This window comes from Hyposmocoma kahamanoa, unplaced genomic scaffold, assembly GCF_003589595.1.
Source record: "Hyposmocoma kahamanoa isolate Upper Pololo Valley unplaced genomic scaffold, ASM358959v1 277, whole genome shotgun sequence".
Classification (NCBI taxonomy): Eukaryota; Metazoa; Arthropoda; class Insecta; order Lepidoptera; family Cosmopterigidae; genus Hyposmocoma; species Hyposmocoma kahamanoa.
Genome location: NW_020653774.1, coordinates 184,969 through 201,268, shown reverse-complemented (window position 1 = coordinate 201,268; position 16,300 = coordinate 184,969). Strand labels below are relative to the sequence as shown.

The 16,300-nt window shown below is 38.4% G+C and overlaps 1 protein-coding gene across 1 annotated transcript; it reads right to left on the bottom strand.

The window, feature by feature from the left end:
* Positions 1-382: 382 nt before the first annotated feature.
* Positions 383-15,481, bottom strand: LOC113229088 (regulatory-associated protein of mTOR). Its single transcript, XM_026462582.1, has 5 exons — positions 15,455-15,481; positions 1,438-1,540; positions 1,229-1,350; positions 858-977; positions 383-700 (listed from the first exon to the last, which is right to left on the bottom strand). The coding sequence occupies exons 1-5, from the start codon at positions 15,479-15,481 to the stop codon at positions 548-550; spliced, it is 525 nt and encodes a 174-aa protein (XP_026318367.1). The 3' UTR covers positions 383-547.
* Between the last annotated feature and the right edge of the window lie 819 nt (positions 15,482-16,300).

The following is a 16,300-nucleotide window of genomic DNA, read 5'->3' as shown; positions in this document are numbered from 1 at the left end:
ACAGTAGTTGGATTACGACGAACGACTGACATCTAAACGAATAGAAAGTAGTACCTTCTCGACAACAGATATCTTCTTTAACGCACGTGTTGCGTAATGCTTAATTTCGATTAATAAAGTTTAAAATTAAGAAAACACTCATGAAGCATTTTTTCGCTAAATTTTGTTAACTTACATTACATAGTTCTCCAAAAGATAGAAATACAAAACTCGACTACATTGCTCTGAGATAATGTTTACTTTCGTTTGTTACAGTACAAAAAATCAATTCCATAAACAGAAAATTGTAAATTTATCAAAATAATAATACGCACCGATGATAAGAATTACCACCACAGGTAATATTTTTGGTGCGGCCATAGTTCGGCTATCATTTTTGTACTCCAAAACAGCTCAGTAAGGCATTTTTCTTAGAGAATTGCGCGAAAGAATTGACACAACCATACCGTATAAAATGAAAATGGCATACTGAGTTCTAGTAGGTCTCTTTAGGCCTACTGTTGGCACGTGTGTGACGCTAACTAACCACTTCTACTGTATTTATTGTTCATACCTCGTAGTCCCGCTCGTGCTGCTCCGCGAACTGTTTGAAATTGTCGATGATCACGCCAGCGTTGGAGCAGTCGTACACATACAGAGAGGGCGCGCCCATCCACGTCTGCAGGTCGTACATCGACAGGGGGATGTATTGCGTGTACGCCTGTAGAAGAGTACATTGAACAAATTTCAACTCTGTTGCGGCAGCCGGAGGTTGTTTCATTTCGATATCAAATTTAAACAAGCATCGTGGGTAACGGCCGTGGACACCGTGCGCCGGTAGCGCGCAGAAAAAAAGCCTGGAATGGAAGTATTCTCACGCGGTTGAACACCCAGATTTCACCCTGCGCCGTGGGCTTAGGCACGCCGTGCCCGTTGTAGTGGAACAGCACGCGCTCGTCCTTCGCATTGCGCCGCAGCGAGCAGCACAGCTTCTTCACCTGGAACGAAGCATTCGTTTTGCTATTGTGATAGCAAACGCATTGCGACAATAGGCGTACTTGTTTAAACATCTTTACGGTGAGCAACACCATATGACATACATAAATAAATTACACATAGCATTTCTATAATCAATAAAAGAATCATAGAATTTCTATGAAAATTCTATAATAAAGTCTATAATAAAGGTAAATATAAAGGCCATCACAGACTCGCGTCGTGGTGCGGTGTGGCGAGCTTTTAAACGTACCTCGTCGCTAGTAGGGTCAAGCGACTGCTTGTAGCGAGCGCGCGGCTGCCAGCGCTCGTACTGCGCTTGCAGAGCGTGCCCGATCGACTCCAGCGCCTTGCTCGGCGACAAGGAGTTGGGGTCTGCCGGTAATGACGCGTCAAATTTATAATACTCCTTGTTATCTCATTAATGACAAAAACCATATTTACCATGAAAGGAACACTCACCAATCCAACACTCGAGGCGTGCACAGGGCTGTGTCTTCACAACGTCTGGGGGGTCCACACCTACATTCAGGCACAGCACCAGAGCCACACAATGCGTCTTGTACTGTCCAACAAATATACGAAGGTCGTGTCAAAAGAACTTAGATACTCTTTAATCACTTGTTTGATACTGGCAAGTTATACACCGTCGTAAAGGCAGCTTATTTGCTAATAAATTTGTAAATGGAACGTCTTAAATCGAATTCTTTTTTATCCATTTTTTTATTTTTCGGAGAATCTGGCGGGGATTCGCTCTGGACCGTTTGGAGGGAAAAGTGTCGTTTTTATTTTGACTTTCAATTATTTTGTGAAATCTAGTTTAAAGTGGGATAGGATAGTGCTATTGTGCCATAATCGAAGATTAAAACGCGAAATTATACGAATCTCGAACTAAAATACCCGTATCGGCCCGTTTTAAGGAATCCCGAGTCAATCCAACCACGCCGCCTCAAATTGCCTATCCTCTTTGTGGCGGCCATATTTACAGAAACATATTTAAACTTCATGTTTAGGCTGATGGCTTTGCCAAAGCCATAATAAAAAAAATAAAAAAAAACAATCTGGCGGGAAATTTGTTCGCAACAATGGAGCTCTCTCGACGTGATTTTCGTGTTATGATTTATTATTACGACTACAAAAATGGTTTAAATCCGCAATAATGTTTTGAACTTTTACCCACAACTTTTGGTAATACTGCTTGTTCACGAGCTACAGTTTTCAGTTGGTTTGCTGAATTCAAAAGAGGACGCGGAAGCTTTGAAGATGAGGCGTAGTCAGGTCGGCCGCCAACCACGGTTACTCAAGAAAACGTTCAAGCTGTCGAAAAAGTAATTCGTGAAAACCGACGAACTACATAAGTATGTAGAGCTTGAGCGAGAACTGGGCATTGGATCAGCAGCATTGCAAACTATATTCACGGATAATTCTCTCTCCATAACCGTTGTTCGAGATGGGTTCCGCACAAACTTAACGATGAGCAGAAAGTACGTCGCGTGGATTGGTGCAAATTTATGATAGATAAATTCGACCCTGGCGAGAAAAAAAACGTTTATGATATACTGACAGGTGACGAAACATGGTTATATAAGTATGATCCTGAAACAAAGCGACAGCCCAATTGTGTGGTGCTTTGAAGAGGAGCCGACGCCAACGTAATGTCGTACACGAAGTACACAGAAACAAGCCATCGCCTCATTTTTCTGCAACACGGGACACATTCTCTTGCTCTTGTAGTGCTAGAGGATCAAAGGACATTTAACTCCGAATGGTATATAACAGTTCGTGCCCCAAAAGTGTTGTCAGCTTGGTGTGACAAGCGGCCGAAGTCAGGAATTCGGCACCTCCTCTGGCATCACGACAACGCCGCTCCGCACACTTCTGCTAGAACACTGGACTATTTTCATTCAAAAAATGTATCTATCCTGTGTCACCCGCCATATTCCCCTGATCTAGCACCTTGTGATTTTTACCTCTTTCCAAAAATTAAAGAAATATTAAAAGGCAAGATGTTTGAAAGCAAAGAAGACGCCTTGGCTGCTTATAACTTGAAGATTTCTAAAATGTCTAAAGAAGAGTGGTCATCCATATTTTCCAAGTGGTTTAGACGAATGGAAAAGTGTATACGTGTTCACGGTGAATATGTTGAAAAAATTGATATCTGTAATAAAAAATAAGTTTTATAATTTTTGAAAATGTTACTTCTTTTGGCATGACCCTCGTATGGCAATTATTAATATATTCGATATGATCTCGTATGACGTGTTGTAGCATAAGCTGAGATGTGAGACAAATTTCCCGTTTGAGATTGTTGGGCTGTTCGAGTTTTGGTATCAAAACCAGATCAACAATGTTAAGTGGGCTGGGTCGCTGTCGGAACCATACAGGTTGGGATGCGGGGTGAGGCAGGGGGGTTTAACGTCACCTGAGCTCTTCAACCTGTATGTAAATGCATTGATTGGTGAGCTCACCAGTACTAATGTTGGCTGCTCATTGGATGGCGTTATAGTTAAGAATATCAGCTATGCAGATGACATGGTGCTGCTGAGCCCATCAATATGTGCCCTCCGCGAGCTACTTAAGATTTGTGAGAATTATGCTGTTGCCCAAGGACTCGGGTATAATACAAAGAAAAGTGAGCTCCTGGTGTTTAAGCCGCGAGGTGGAGAAGTGGGCGTTGTACCGTCGGTCTCCCTTTGTGGCAGTGAGCTTACTAGTTTTTAAATTTAAATACCTGGGTCACTGGTTGACGGATGATCAGTCCGATCTGGTGGATATAGAGAGAGTACGGAGAGCCCTTGCAGTCAGAGCAAATATGCTCGCTCGCAGGTTTGCACGTTGTAGTCGGGAGGTAAATACGTTGAGGGTACAATATAACAACGCGTTTCGGATGTTGTTGGGGTTACCACGACACTGTAGCGCTTCAGGCATGTTCGCTGAGTCACGCACAGATGACTTTCATGCCATTCTGAGGAAGCGGGTTGCCTCGCTTTGTCGACGTGTGCGCGGGTGCCCCAACAGCTAAAGATGGTGTTTGATAAAATTGACTGCCACATTTTTTTTGTTTTTCATCTTTTTTCATTTTTTTTAAATTATCTTATTTTATTGTAATTTTAGCATTTGAATAGCAACATCCTAACCTTATTCCTAAGTTCTTTACTAACAAACTATGGATAACTTGTTGGTCCGAAATAAAGTATTATTATTATTATTATTAAACGCTGGAAACTGCTACACACACCTTTCACTATTGGGTGGACAGAATATGGAATTATTACACCTAAATGTATCAACAGAATTGCTTCCACTCATTACCTACTTATTATTTTAAACATAAAAAAATATTTTATTTTAGATAATTATACAATCCATATTATATTATTATCATATTTTATTTAAAACTTACATAATTAATATTGAATTTAAAAATTGAAAATTGAAAGAAAACATTTAACTGACAAAAATCTAACTCTTAGTAACAAAAGTAAGTAACAATCCATATTATATTATTGTCATATTATATTTAAAACTTACATAATTAAAATTGAATTTAAAAATTGAAATAAAAAATTGAACTGACAAAAATCTACAGACTCTTAGTAACAAAAGTACTTATGATCTAAATGTTAGTAATGACATGCAAGGGACAAACATAGTTTATCTACGGACAGTCGAACTTGTCCGCTGTCACGGATAGGATGAAGTTGGAGCTGCCCCGTACCGTGCTCACCAGTGCTGACGCTCGTTTGCGCATGATTGTATAGAAGCAGTCGATTGCGCCGCTGCGAACATGTCCGAGGCGCTGCAGTACAAGGGCAGCCCCGTCGACACCCTAAACGCATTATTGTATTGGACTCAGAGGGCCCATGGACATTAGTCCATTCTTATCCACATATGATTGATAACTAACATTTTGGTGATAAGAATAACCTAACCTCCGGTTAAAAAAGCCTGCCTCAAATGTCATTCATCCCCTAGTTTGCCACCCCTAGAGATGGAATATTTTCTTGAAATTTAAATAGGGACCATATCTGAGGTACCTTCTGTCCAACAAAAAAAGAATCACCAAAATTGATTCACAAATAGCGGAGTTATCGCGTAACATACAAACAAATAATATCAGTACAAAGTACTAAAAAAACCGACCTTAAAAGTACGTGGAATTACGTCTATTTGCTAAGCTTTATTGAAATATTGACTTGACACTGGAGATAATAAAAATCGGTTCTCACTACTCAAAGTACATTGAGAGAAAAACGACTTGAATTGGAGAAATAGCAAAATCAACCATTAAAGTAATTGCTTCTTAATTAGAGTTAGGCGCTATAAAAATGAATCTTCATGCGTGAACAGCCACCCTTCGAGGTGGATGATTTTCTTCAAAATGAAATGGGACCACTATGGAAGTACCCCCTTTCCAACAAAAAAAGAATCATGAAAATCGGTTCACAAATACCGGAGTTATCGCGTAACATACATACAAAAGAAAAAAAAGAACATACAGTCGAATTGATAACCTCCTCCTTTTTTGAAGTCGGTTAAAAAACAATTACAGACGAATTGAGAACCGCCTCCTTTTTTGAAGTCGGTTAATAAGCGCTGCATGAGCTGTTATAGAGAATTTTAAGAACCTAAGGTTTTATCCATAAAGGCACTTATAATTGATTAAATAGCGCGCTATTTTTACCAGTTAGAGTCACTCTCGATTTTAGACCATAATGTAACTTAATGGTTATAGAATATTGACAAAGAGTTACAATACCTTACAAAGAGTTACAATACCTTACAAAGAGTTACAATTACCTAAGTCCTAAATCATAAAAACAACAGCTGTTTGGAGGCAATTACCGGGAGGTACTCAGGGCAAAAACTTTGTAACATTTAATAGGGTCATTGACCTCCGTCATGGATCAGCACCCCATCAGTTACTTTCTTCGATCAATCACCATGTGAATTATTTTTTGTCCTTTTTAATCTGCCGTCGGCTTGTAAAGCCATGATGAGATGGGTTTTCTTAACGGCGATGGAGGGAGTTGCTCCTGTGAGCATCATGCCCTGTCATGGTTTTTACATTTACATGGTGTTCACATTCGTTGATCTAGGTTCATCTTAATGAGCCATCATTTCAACCGCGTTGGGTTTTGTGAATGCAACAGGTTTCTCGCCAATTCGTTCTTGTAGATAAAGGAGTCGGGCTTTATATTTTTTGCTGTAGTTATTTACTTCTTCTTTGATGGTTGGTATATTCAAATATTCATGGATCTCGGCATTCCTTGTAAACCATGGAGCACACGATATAGTTCTCAGTACTATGTTCTGAAATCTCTGCAATATCTCGAGATTTGAGTTGCTGGATGAGCTCCAGAGCTCTATTCTAAAGTCCAGATGGGTTTGATGATGCACTTGTACACCATCAACTTATTGTGTAGTGAAAGTGGAGATTGTCGACCTATCAGCCAGTACAGGTTTTTATATTGAATGTGAGCAGCACTTCTTTTAGTTTTTATGTGGTGTGCCCAGGTTAACCGTTTATCAAGATGCATGACCAGATATTTGACAGTCTTTACTAGGAAGAGGTTCACCGCCCATGGCCACGGATGTGCATTCCCTTTGCGTAATGTGAAAGTTATGTGTACAGATTTGGAGGTGCTGGATTTTATTCGCCATTTCTGTAACCACTGATCTATTTTATTCAGTTGCACTTGAAGCTTCTGTGATGCTGCAAAGGGACATATCGTTGTTATGCGTGCAAAACCGCGGAAGAGCAGTTTGCAAATACCACGTAACAGCAAAAGGTACAAAATTGAAATACCGCGCCAACAGATCCTTAACGCTAACTCGCCTAAGCTAGATCTTACAGAATTTGAAATAGCCTCTAAGAAACCTCATTTTTGCCATCGAAACAATACCGCGAAACAGTGGCATTGCTGAAATTGGCCGCAAGTCCGCGTATTTACCAAATTAATGAAGAAGTTATAACACGATCCCTGCACGAAACCTACGACTAGGAGAACTAAAAGATCAAATTCATCAAGACGAAGTAATGTTAAAATTTATTATTTGAAAGTTTATGATAAAAAGGAAAATAAATGGACACAGTCGGGTATCTGTATGGTTGTATCACGAAAAGTCGGAGTCAGCTCATAGGAACTCCGTTTGGTGGAGAATTGACACGCCTGCGTTTTGGTAGCGTTAAATTTAACAAAATTGGCATCGCCCCAATCGGAGACTGCCTTAAGTGTCAAATTCAAACGACTAAACCTAGACTCTCGACAAGACTGAATTTCTTCTCCACTGACCCTCGCATTGGTCAAGTACCTATCTATCTACAACTGTGCTCTCATCGGCATACGCAAAGATACCTGGAATTAACATATCATTGTTATGCAGCAGAGAGAGAGTTGCGGACAGTAGGGAACCCTGAGGAACTCGCTATCTATCGCCATATGTTCGGAAGAGTAGCCTTCTAAGACCACTCGAATCGAACGTTCACTCAAGAAATCCGAGATTCAATTGCAAAGGTCCGTGGGAAGCCTATAAGAGGGAAGCTACTTAAAAGGTTTGCGTGTCAGGGGGTCTACTCTCGCTCTCCGTCCGAAACAAGTACTGTCAAAAAAGTAATACTCAACCAAATTAAAAGACACATGATGCAAATGAAGCTTCATACTTGACATTACAGAGACGGTTGCTGAGTACACGTTCCATAGTCTTGCAGAAAGGCTTTCCTTTTTCGGCACAGGTTGCACGTTTTCAAGCTTCCACGACCTGAGAACTACATCAGTCTCAAGTGAGAGGCGGTACAGGCGTGTGAGAACAGGAGACAACTCAGGCGCACAGTTACGCAGGATTATTGCTGGAATTCCATCTGGCCCGCTAGCTTTATTTACTATGCGGCGCATATGGTCGAAGTTAGCCCTACGTAACACACTTTTGCACTTCTTGGCGGCCTTATTAAAAGCTTTCTTCAAATTCTGAGTACTCGGAGCTTTGCGTGGTCGAGCATCTGCCCAAGCTGGGTACGCGGACTCTTTATGTGCTTCAGCACAACTACAATCAGCGTTAAACCATGGATGAGCTTGGGGTCCATTAGGTACATCAGAGTATGGTATGTAACATTCCATACCCAAACGCAAAACTTCGACTACAGTACAGCTCGACGGGTCCCCTGAAATAAAGCACGCCTGTGAGGGGTATGACGCAAAGTCATGTACGTCCGCTGTGTATTAAAGTGGGTAATATCATAATAATAAAAAAAAGTAGGGTGGCGTGGCTACAGAGCAAGACGCTACTGTAGACTAGGCTGTACTCTTTGAGTAGAATTGCTGGCTGAACATAGGTAATGATTATAGTTTTGTATTTGGAACGCTAAGAAAATAAGGGAAGAGCTTGACATTAATATTAATTAAGATTGATTTGTAACCCTAGACATGAAAATGGTAAAATAAACCAAAGTTTAAGATGATCCCGGTTTTATATTATTAAAAGTACCTCTCGCACCACATCTGAGCTACAGCCCTCTATTATAAATGGTGGAGGCACGGATCCCAATATGATGGTGATGAAGAACACAACACAACACAAAAGCTTGTGTTGCGAATGATGGAAAAGTTCCAATGAAGAGAACTCCGTTGGAAAATATTTTTATATGTTTTTACGACACAACCACAACGAAAACGTAACAAAGGTCGTAATTTATATTTTTTACTTATTTAATATTAATTTATATTTGGTGCCAGTGAAAAGTGCGAGGAGGAAATATGTATGCTATGTCGGCACAAAAATTTAATGGATTCAACGACGTTGACGAGTTTTTGAATCAATTTGAGACCATTAGTATATTAAATAATTGGTCTGATGTGCAGAAGAAATACGTGTTTGCATTGTATTTGGAGGGGCCAGCTCTACAATGGTACAAAACGTATTTTTCTTCATACATGACGTATGATGTGATTGCACAGAAGCTACGAGAGGAATTTCCCTCACAAATAGATTACGCACGTGAATTTTATTATAGGCGACAGGGGCCTAATGAATCGCTGATAAGTTATTTTTATAGTTTAAATGAGTTAGCGATGAAAGCGAACATTCAAGATGTTCAGTTTATTAAGCATTTTTTGAAGTCTTTGTTACCCAATTTTAAATGGATGCTGGCTACTAATTTGTATTTATCGAAAGAGGAGTTAAGGAAAACAATTATCCAAGTAGATGATATATTTAATCACAATTATAATGGAAGTAGACGAGATATTGAATTGCCAGTGAATTGTCATATGGAGCATTCTTGCTGTTGGCAAACACAGGATGTCTCTGCACCGATAATTAGACCCGAGTCTAAGCAGTCGGAATATTTAGTGCCACAAACACCAGTTGTGCAGCAGGATACGCCAAGTCAAGGGTATTCACGAGCACATAGTAGTGGATCTTCGTCGGGATCTCCTCAGCGTGATTGTCACAAAAGCGCAACTGAACATGTAGAAAATTTGTCTACAATTGATAGTTTTAGCGTAGATAGGGCACCTTTTATATCTGTTTTTATTAATGATGTATGTTGCGAGGCGTTGGTGGATACTAATGCTTCAAATTCAGTTATTTCTCGTTGTTTTGCGGAAAAGTTACATTTACGTATCGATGATAGTCCAAGTTTTCCATTACGTACAGTGGGTGCAACGCCAATAAATGTGCAGTTGTCCACCAAGGTGTCGTTGATGATTAATGGGAAGGATTATCCTTCGAAGTTGCTGGTTGTAGACAATCTTGAAAAATATTTAATTCTGGGACGAGATATTTTGAAGAGATGTGGTTTCGAGTTGTCAAAAGTGGAAATTGACAATAAAATTTCTTCTTCTAAGTCCATGATGGATATTGGACCAAAGAAAGAAAAGTCTCCTTTGAAAACCGTATCAAATAGTTTAGATAGCTTCTCGGTTTTGCCAGAGATGATAAGTAATGTTGACGTGAGTGATAAGACGTGTCAATTACGTCAAGTTTGTGATTTCAATAAAAATAATTATAAATATGCTTTGCCGAAAGTAAATATAAAATGTAAGTCGGAAAGCGACATTTTTAATCGTGTTCGCGTAAGTAATGTGGCGAATTTGCGAAGTGACTACGTAAAACGAGCAGCTTCGATGAGTTCGCGTAAAGAATATGTAGATGATTTACAATTAAAGCAAAAGCGAATGTTCGACAAGAAAAACAGAGTTGCTTTGATATCTAAGAGGTATGATACGCGAAAATTAGGGTAGACAGAATCTACTGCATGTTAGTAAAATGGAAAAGTTCTATATGAGGGAATTTAATGTGTTTGTTTCTACTAGGTTAATTAATTTTTTATATTTATTTTTCATGTGGAACGACATTGACGTTATGAGAAATATTTGGAGAAAAATTAATATTTTCCTGTACATGCAGACTTGGAAGGAAGGGAGGAGAAGATACACCATCAAACAGATAAAACTTATTTGTTCTTGTTTATTTTTTTAAATTTGATAGATATATTATCCTGTATGTGCGAATAGTTCCTGCTCATCCCTCCAGTTGATCAAGGACTGTCTGCATTCTGGGAAAATATATTTATTTAATTAATTAGACGTCTTTCATATGGGATATATCCCCATCCCATATGTATCTTAGGATATGTAGTTAGAATATGTTGTTAGCGTTATATGTGGGTTGGTTCTTGTTTGTTTAAAGATGGTAAGTGAAGCTGATGGAACGTGATAGCTGCAAAGTGAGGACTAAGGCAGCTGGGAGATCAATAGTGATGTAACCCAGTGATCGTCCGATGGATGTTCAAGCCTGTGTCGTCGTTGTGGCAGCATGCACGTTGGAGATAGCTTAGGTTTAGGGAGTTTAGGGAAATAGTTTTGTAGCAATGTTTAGAAGTTTGATAGGGTCGTTCAGCCAGTTTAGGGTCGCTAAAATAAAGTGTTAGGGTTTAGTCAGGTTCCCTAATTAGATAGGATAGCTAACTAGTGAAAATATTTTGATTTGTTTGTTTAGGATGTGATCATGGTCTGTCTTTTTGGATAGGTTTTTGGCAGACCAAAGCCATAGCCTCCTCGGTGGTTACTTGTTGGTAAGTTGATAGCTTCCGAGCAGTGTGTGGCTAGCCTGTAGTAAGGGCTGATCGCAGATGTAAGTTGCCTATCATAGGTAGACCATCAGCTAGGGATATTCACCCCTTCAGCTGTGAGGAAGAGGGATGTAGACTAGGCTGTACTCTTTGAGTAGAATTGCTGGCTGAACATAGGTAATGATTATAGTTTTGTATTTGGAACGCTAAGAAAATAAGGGAAGAGCTTGACATTAATATTAATTAAGATTGATTTGTAACCCTAGACATGAAAATAGTAAAATAAACCAAACTTTAAGATGATCCCGGTTTTATATTATTAAAAGTACCTCTCGCACCACATCTGAGCTACAGCCCTCTATTATACTACCTTTTTATTATATTTGTGCAAGACGTTTAACAAGATTACTGTGATTTTCAACTTAAGAGACTGTTTTTTTTCTGTTATTCTTAATTACACATATTTTCAAACTACAAAATTTCTTTTTTACTTACTTATAAAAAGGTTTCTATATAATTTGACTACGAACAGTAACAATTTATTGTTTATCTGATAATACTTTTTTGGTCTAAGAAGATGTCTGTTTTAGAAGCTTTTTGTAATTTTATTATTATTATGACCCTGTACTATCCCAGAGAAGGGCTAACGCCTCCTTATTCTCTGTCACTTTTGCTCTTTAGTCATAATAAAATCAAACCTTTATTAGAATGTTTCATTACAATCCCGCGCACCTACTAACAGTATACTTCCTTTACCTTTTCTGTAATTTTTTACTACAAAACCGCGTTAGTGACTTTACCCGGAATCTAAACAAGTTGTGGGTAAACTTACGTTATTTTTCTACAAAGTGAATCGCAAAGAAGTAGCTACAGAGTTCAGTCGGTAAAATATAGTTCAATGGCTAAGATATACAGTTTTTAATTCTTCCTGTAAAATCGTGAAAACGCTGTTACGCGGTGTTTACAAAGTGCTCTTCAGTGGTTTTTTCACGCGCAACGACGAAATGTCGCTTGCCAGACAAGGAGTGTCATAGCCTATGTTGCCGTTTCCACGCTCTCAGGTAAGTCTGCTGTGAATATAGAGTACAGCACTGGGCTCAGCACCGAACCTTGAGGAACAGATGCCAGCATCTCATGTAATTGGGAAAGTTTTTCTTCATACTTTACTTGAAAATTGCGTTCTAGAAGATATGATTTTAAAATCATGTAAAATGAGTTTGGGAGATCAACTTTTAGTTTGTATAAAGACCATCATGCCATACCCGATCAAAGGCCTGCTGTATATCTAGAAACACAGCTAAACAGTACTCCCTTTTCTCAAACGACTGTCTAATTGTACGTATAGTATTGTGTGTATGACTCTATGAACCTGCTCTACAGTGCCATGCTTTTCCTTGAACCCAAACTGGTGATCTGGAATTATGTTGTATTTTTCAATATTGGTTTAAGTCGATTTAGAAAAATTTTCTCGAATAGCTTTGAGAGTATCGGCAAGAGGCTTATAGGTCTGTAGGAACTTGATTCTGTGTGTGGCTTTCCTGGTTTAGCTATCATACAAATATGGGAGATTTTCCATAACTTAGGAAAGTATTGTATCTTGAAGGTAGCATTAAAGAGCATGGTCAGTAGCAGTGTTGGGCAAAATTTAATTGTTCAGGCAATTAAAGATTGACAATTAATTAATTGTCAATTGCGAAACAGCAATTAACAATTGATTAATTGTTAATTGCGAGAACAGTAATTAACAATTAATTAATTGTTAATCGCGTATATCTACAATTAACAATTAAATTTTTACTATGTTTTTGATTAACAATTAACAATTAAAACTGACAAATATTATAAATTCATAGGGCATATGGGTGGGTGAGTGGGTGAGAGGGTGGGTGAGCTGGTGGGTGAGTGAGTTGGTGGGGAATGGGTGTGTGAGTGAGTTTTGAGTGAGAGGGTAAGTGAGTGAGTGAGTGAGTAAGTGGGTGAGTTGGGGATTGGGTGAATGGGTGAGTGGGTATTCATTCATATTGGTGGGAGTTCACCCACCAATATGAATTTATCATAATTGTCAATTTTAATTGTTAATCAAAAACATTGTAAAGATTGAAATTTGATTAATTGCTCATTGTAGATATACGCAATTAACAATTGATTAAATGTTAGTTGCGAGAACAACAATTAACAATTATTTAATCGTTAATTGCTGTTCTCGAAATTAACAATTAATGAATTGTTAATTGCCGTATCGCAATTGACAATTAATTAATTGTCAATCTTTTATTGCCTGAACAAATAAATTTTGCCCAACACTGCTACTGACTCTTTAACGTGTCAGTGCATTAACGAGTCTTCCAGGTAGCTGTCGTTTTATTACCGATTGTGGGAAGAAATATGTAAAAGTCAAAGTCAAAGATCATTTATACCATAGGTAAAATAAATTTACACTTGAAAACATCACATTCACATTACATTGAGCTACTTCTCGTTCACTACTGACTTCCCTGAGAAGAACGAGCAAGAAACTCTAGGGATTGCTCTTTTGAAATAAACTTAAATGCTATGGAATACACTTTGAATCAAACTTGTGTGGATTCTGGAGCCGTGTCGTCTTTCGATACATCTTTATCTAACACGTAGTCTTCAATTTTGTAATACGACTTTTCAATCAAAATATTTTTAATGTAGTTAGGAAATGATAATCTTAACATATGCTCCGGAATATTATTGTAAAAACGTATACAGTTCCCCATAAAAGAGTAGTTTACCTTGGTTAAGCGAAATCGTGGTACCATGACTTTGGACTTAGTTCTAAGGTTAATATTATGGATATCTTCTTCCTTATTGAAATTATGTATATTTTTACAGGCATATAAAATATTTGAGTAAATGCACTGTGATGCCACAGTCATGATACCAGCCTCCTTAAAGTTTTCTCTAAAAGAAACCCGAGAGCCTAGACAGTATACAGAACGAATCCCTCGTTTTTGCAATACAAATATGGTTTGAATATCTGCCGCATTACCCCACATGAGAATCCCGTAGGACATTATACTACGGAAGTAACTAAAGTAAACTAGTCTAGCAGTACTAACATCAGTAAACTCACGTATTCTGCGGACTGCGTATGCAGCGGAGCTTAATCTGTAGGCCAGCGAAGATATATGTGGAAACCATTGATTACTATATAAGGTCACTCCCAAGAAGACTGCTTTAGGGCGCGTTCCCACTATGTCGTGACGACAGATTGTCGTGCAGTTTACAGTGTCGTGGCTTGTATATTTAAATGAAGTTGTTCACATATAGCACGACACGATTAACTGTCGTTCACGATTTTTTATCGTTACAATGACAAACTGTCGTCACAGTGGGAACAGCCATAACGACAGTCGTCAGACGATAAAAAAAGTCCCGATAAAAACGTGACGATAAATTGTCGCAGCTCCTATTGTCATCACGTTTTATTTATCGCTGTCCGCACGTATTCTGCTCCCTGCCCTCCCCTCTCGTACCCCACGCCCTCTGCTCGCTTTGCAGTAGCGTTAGGTCGTAGCCCGAGATGAGCAAGCGCCCGGGTTTTAAGCCGGCGCTTTGTTAACGCCGCTTTGTTAGGGTTTAAATCGGGTTAAAACCCGAAATTGAGGGCAAAAACTATTTATGTCTAAATGTTTGTTGCGATTTGAGTTTTGTTCAAATTTAATTATACATAATATTACAAAATATTTGTTGCTTTATTATCAGGACAGTTCGATTTACCTTTCTATTCAATAGATTCGCTTGAAAAGTTCATCAATAAATTGATACAAAAAATCGTTAGATCATACGATCTCACTTGTATCGCACTTGAATCGATATTCATTGAGAATCCACAGGATTGACAGGAGGTGGGTATTATGTTGAGATGCTCTTCTTCGTGTAATAAAAATATAGAAATTTGTTACAAGTTATTGTATATTATGTTGATAGTACTTTATAGTGCTAGTGCGTGATAGTACTTAGTACTTTATAGTGCTAGTGCGTGATAGTACTTAGTACTTTCTCAACTTGACTATGGAGACATAGTGTACGGGCCTTGTTTACTAAGAAAAGTAGAAAAGAAAATCCAAAAAGTACAAAATTCATGTGTTAGATACTGTTATGACGTTCCTCCTCGCGCATACATAACTCTGTATCTTAATACACTTAGTATTTTAAGTATGAAAAACCACAGAGTTTTAAAATTAAACACATTCGTTTATAATTTGCGGAAGACCTGTACTCCAGCCTATTTGGCTAGAAAATTAAATTGGAACGATAGGGATGAGCGCAATGTACGGGCAATACGGTATCCTTCTCTACATATAGCACCACCTCCTAGATTAACGCTTTACCGCGGGAGTTTCAAATTCGCTGCATCTAAGTGCTGGAATGATTTACCTCCTCCAGTACGAAACTCAAAGTCATCTTGTACTTTTAAAAGAAAGTGCAAGCTTTGGTTACTTTCGAGGCAATGATCAGAAAGTAATTGGATGTAGTTTGTAATTATATTTTTACGTGCAGGTGCTGTTCATCTCTACCTAAACCCCAAATTTGAGTATTTTTTAGGTGGAATATTTTATCTATCTCAGGTACTATAAGGACAGTAGATTTATTATAACTTTAAGTGATATATATTATATATATATATATTTTTTATTATTATTATTATAGTGTTGGAATTATACCAAATTCTGTACTCTTCGTTTCTGCCCACGATTTTGGGCAGAAATGGGTTAAAACTCGGCGTTAAAACCCTGGTGATAACACGGGCGAGTTGATTGGGTTTTAACCCACTGGCCATCTCTGGTCGTAGCAGGTTTTGACAATACCGAAAAGAAAGCAACTTCGTATACCGTTTGACATAACCCTAATGGAATTCTTCTTAGTAGCATTGGACTGGATTGGATTGAATTGGATTTGTTTGCTTCCTCTTCCGCATTTTTAAAAAGTAATACATTATTAAAATTTCGTCTTCATCCACACTGAGCGAACACACACTACCGGATTCCAAAAGAACATACAAGCGACTGCAGTGCATCAAACGATTCTAAGTCTAACTTCTAAGGTCTAACTTTTCTCTGTTTATTTCTTGGACTAGTTGATTTTACGTTAGGTAATTCAAATTTAACACATTTTGTCTACCTTGGCATTAAGCAATACATTGTTAGCATCATAGATGTAGTATATCCATAGATTGGCCCTTAAGTATTGGAGGCAAGACCAAAACAAAAATACATGTGTGTG